The 4538-nt window shown below is 54.9% G+C and overlaps 1 protein-coding gene across 1 annotated transcript in view; it reads left to right on the top strand.

Annotated features, from left to right (window-relative positions):
• Positions 1-942: 942 nt before the first annotated feature.
• The window catches only part of LOC104411593 (microtubule-associated serine/threonine-protein kinase 3-like), a gene marked incomplete at both ends in the record, with an annotated part of 11142 nt that continues 7546 nt past the window's right edge, over positions 943-4538 (top strand). The window contains 8 exon segments of the mRNA XM_010022047.1: positions 943-1031; positions 1287-1359; positions 1537-1557; positions 2505-2583; positions 3202-3359; positions 4335-4410; positions 4517-4535; position 4538. The exon segment at position 4538 is cut by the window's right edge and continues 166 nt beyond it. Coding sequence (XP_010020349.1) covers positions 943-1031; positions 1287-1359; positions 1537-1557; positions 2505-2583; positions 3202-3359; positions 4335-4410; positions 4517-4535; position 4538 — 516 coding nt within the window.

The following is a 4538-nucleotide window of genomic DNA, read 5'->3' on the forward strand; positions in this document are numbered from 1 at the left end:
GGACCGGGCTGCCCAGGGCAGGGCTGGAGTCGCCGTCCCTGCGAGTGTTCACACCCCGGGTAGACGAGGCCTCGGTGCCAGGGGTGAGTGGTGGCCTTGGCAGGGCTGGGAACGGTTGGACTGGATGAGCTTGAAGGGCTTTTCCAACCCGGCTGATGCTGTGATTCTATTCTATGGTTCTGTGAAGACTTGGAGCTCCCAGTTTCAGGGTGGGAGCAGCAGGAGCTGAAGGGGTGCTGGGTGTCATGTGTGGCTGCGCATCCATCCCATGTACGTCCATCTGGAGGGACAATGGGTTGCAAAGCACTGTCCTTTGCACCCCAGGTACCACGTCTGCTGTTCACATCTGGTTTTGGGATATGAGGAGAATCCCTTTACTCAGGGTTCATCCTCTTGATTTTGTGGGTATACCCGGCTGTGGTGTGAAGTTAAACCATGTCCTTCAATGAGCAGCACCCATGTGTGTTGGCATTCCCAGCCTGGGGAGGAAATTCAGCGCTGCCTTTGCAGTCGCATGGGGTCGGGGACCAATTGTCCTCTCCGCTGTGACATGGGGACCACCAAGTGTAGGGGGGTTTATAGGAACTGGGGGGGTGTTTTCCACAATGTGGAGCAGGTCAGGTTGTCGCCGCTTGGCATTTCCATCACTTCCTCCTTTCACATCCCTTTTTCTGTTCCTGCACCAGGGGCTGCCAGCCTCTGAACCTTCCCAGCAAACCAAAACCACACGTGGCACCTCAACAACACGCTTCAGTGTTAAAAATAACCCCTTGGCCCATCTCTGGGGATGGATCTTCCCTGCGGCAGGAGATCCGTAATCGATAGTGTGATGGCAGCCGTGTCCCCTGGCACAGGCATCACGTACAAACTCCCACATGTCCGAGCCCGTCCAGTCCTGCCCGTCCTTTGCTTCCCCAATTTAACTCCCTCTTTCTTCTCTAGTTGCCGAAGCAGCAATAGGAAGAGCTTAGTGGTGGGCACCCCCTCTCCAACCCTCTCACGGCCTCTCTCCCCGCTCTCTGTGCCGACAGGTAAGGGGTGTCCCAGGGGATGGGGTGAGCATCTCCAGAAATGACCTGACTGTTCTGGAGGATGACGCTTCTGCTTCTGCAGCACCTTGTCAGCAGCAGCAGGAGTGAGCAGCTCCTGGCCATGGGTGCCTTTTCCAGGAGGGAATAACATGGGGAGCGATTTACCCACTCATTCCTCTGGCAGGGCACCCGTGGCATGCCGGGCATCACACCGGGGTGGGTATTGGGGTGACTTTTCCCCCTTTCTCCCCATAGCTGGGAGCAGCCCCTTGGACAGTCCACGCAACTTCTCTGCCAGCACCTCCATCAACTTCCCATTCGCTCGCAGGTGAGCTCCTGACCCCCTCCCAGCCCGTCAGTATTCACTGGTAACGATAACCCACCAGCTGAGGCTGTTCTCTTCATCTCAAGTGCTTTGGTTTGATTTTCTTCCCCTTTTGCCTCCCTGTTTTTCGGTCTGGTGCTGTTTGCTCTGCTGTGACGCCGGTGCCTCCTACCACTCCAGCCATGCTCCTCGGACTGACAGGTACCAGGGATAGGCTGGGGCTGGAATGCTCCACATCACACAGCCCTTCTTCGTGTGCATCCCTGGGCAGGATGTTTTGCTCTGAGACCAGGCTCCCTGCAGCTCCGGGAGCAGAAATACCCCTGTTCCCATCACACTGCCCCCAGCCATGAGCTCAGACCCGCTTTGAGTGCTCCTGATGGATGCTCAGCCAGGTCCCCGCAGGGGCAGATCTTGCTGCATCCCCTCCCCACCCTGCACCGCTGCAGAGGCAGATGCCAGAATCCTCTTTAACTAACGAATTAATTGCACACATGGGGGGGAACAGCTGATTTAACCCATCGATCCTCCCATGGAAAAAAGCTGGAGGCTCACAGATGGTTTTCACACCAATACACGGTGGTGCCAGTGCTGGCTCCAGCACCCTGCCTGCTCCTGCTGCCCTTGGCCCCACACAGGAAACGACAGCAGGAGGTGAAGGGCCTCATCTTGACCTGGATGTTGCCCCATCCATTAGAAATGTCTCCAAGAGGAAGCATTCGCCTACGTATGAGCAGTTCCCTTCCTGTTTATAACCGGGCTCTGCTCCACGGTGCCTGTTGTCTCAGGATGGGTCTTGAAGAATCCTGATTTCCCATAGAACAATGTCCCAGAGGGTGAATTTTGCTCTAAATCAGATTCTTGCACGTTGTTGGGTTTTTTTTCTCTATCTGAAACAGTCACCCCAGCACTGACCCTCCACGAGGACCCTGCTCACTCTCACTGTTGGGGTTGCAGAACATCCCCCCTCACCTCCAAACCCCTCTTATTTCACCCTGTTTCAGACTATTCCCTATAGAGGCTTCAGGGCTTTATTATTCAAGCCAAACCTGCACCCTCTTCCCCATCCTTATTGCTCTGACATTATTTATTTGCATTTAGATGTTGTTGTTTTTTCCTGTATGTGACCAGCACGTTTGCACTCACAGGGCTGATGGCAGAAGGTGGTCACTGGCTTCGCTACCCTCCTCTGGCTATGGGACCAACACCCCCAGCTCCACTGTCTCGGTAACTTTTGCTTTCTCATGGCAAGAAGAACCCAAAGCTCTTGATTTTTGGTGAAATGCCTCTCAAGCCTGTTGGGTCCTAGGCAGCCCCTCTGCTTCCTAGAGGACCATGTGCTTTAGCTGCAGCGTGCTTCCCAAATGGGCTTTTAAGAAAGCTGTAGAGCTTGGCTAACAGCTTACAGCATCCCTGGGCATTGCAGCATCCCTGAGCACTAAAGCATCCCTGAGCGTTACAGCATCCCTGGACATTGCAGCATCCCTGGACATTGCAGCATCCCCGAGCGTTTCCTATGTAGCACAGGTCAAGTGCACACAGGGCACATCCCAACTGTGCAGGGATATGGCAGGGCAGGAGCTACCCGGGATGCTGCAGATACAAGGGATGGGTCTCAGTGGAGCCAGACTGGGAGAGCTGGGGGTTTTGGGGTGGGAGCGGGCAGTGCAGGTCTCCCTGGGCTGGCCTTGCCATCTGTATTTCACATTACCAAGCACCTTACAGCACTTCCAGCCTCCTAAGAGGCTCCGAGGTGTATTTTCCTCCCAGGCCTGCTGGTTTCCACTCCCCTGGCAGGAAGCAAGGCTGCGTCTCCTGATCCCAGCATCTCTTCCCTCTTTCCAGTCATCTTCATCCTCCCAGGAGCGCCTGCACCAGCTGCCATACCAGCCCACCCCCGACGAGCTGCATTTCCTTTCTAAGCACTTCCGCAGCACGGAGAGCGTCATGGATGAGGAAGGACGGCACTCGCCTTGCCTGCGCCCTCGGTCCAGGAGCCTGAGGTACAGCACCCACCATGAGCAGCACCCATCCTCTGCCCTCCGTGAGCTGTTCCTGGCACGTCCTTGTCCTGCTAAACCCATCCAGGGCTTTCGCCTTGCCGGGCTCGAGGGCGTCGATGCCCCATCCCTGGGTGGGTTCACGGTCAGGTTGGACGGGGCTCTGAGCAGCCTGATGTACTTGAAGATATCCCTGCTTAAGTGCATGGGGTTTGGACTAGGTGACCTTTAAAGGTCCCTTCCAACCCAGACCATTCCACGAGCGTCTGTGATTCTATGATCCCGAGCTCTGTGATTTTGGGCATTAGGGTCTGGTTCTCAGCATCTTCTCAGGTGTTGGGATGTGCCATTAACATCAGATTAACTGTCTGAGAGGGTTTTGTAGGTGGTGAGGTTGTCACCGAGGAGATGCCAGCTCTGTGGCCAGCTCAGCATGGCAGAGGCTGGGCCTGGCAGTGGGTGGCTTGAGGCTGGTTTTAATCACCATTTATTATAGAGTTTATGGCTGCTCCCATGGCCCGTTTTGTGTAACGGGATCATCAGGGGCCTGGGAGAGGCAAAGTCAGGTGAGGGTAAGAGAGGAGCCACGTTTAATGAAGGTCCCTGCATCCACCACGGGGGTTGGTTGGGGCTTTCTTTGCTGGTGAGCTGCAAAAGGGGCAATGGTGGGATCCAGAAGAAGGGAAGGATGAGCTTGTTCTTCAAAGCCAAGTGACTGATGCGCCAGCTTCTCAGCTCTGGATTTTCAAGTGACTTGAGTTTGGAGACCTGAGTTCGTGGGAGGTCAACCTTCCCTGGACCAGATCCATGCATGGTGGGAGGGATGCTGCTGGAAGTGGTGGCTCTGCTCAGATGAGCTTTAACCACTTGGGATAGGTGTTAGAAGGAAGGAACAAATTGCTCTTCATGGGTAGTAGCTATTTGCATAGATGTAAATGATTTGGACCTCACAACAGAACTGGTTTCCTCCCTCTGCAGCCCTGGGCGGACGAGTGGAATGTTTGATAATGAGGTTGTGATGATGAACCACGTCTACAAGGAGAGGTTCCCCAAGGTAACCGCTTGGAATGCGTGCACGGGGATGCGTGTTCCCAGGCATCACCATCCAGATGATCCTTGAGCTCCTTTCCTATCTTGTATTCTATGGTTCTGCCTTGTAGGCTACAGCCCAGATGGAAGAGC

The sequence above is a fragment of the Nestor notabilis genome, unplaced genomic scaffold, assembly GCF_000696875.1.
Source record: "Nestor notabilis isolate BGI_N333 unplaced genomic scaffold, ASM69687v1 scaffold28039, whole genome shotgun sequence".
In the NCBI taxonomy this organism is placed as follows: Eukaryota; Metazoa; Chordata; class Aves; order Psittaciformes; family Psittacidae; genus Nestor; species Nestor notabilis.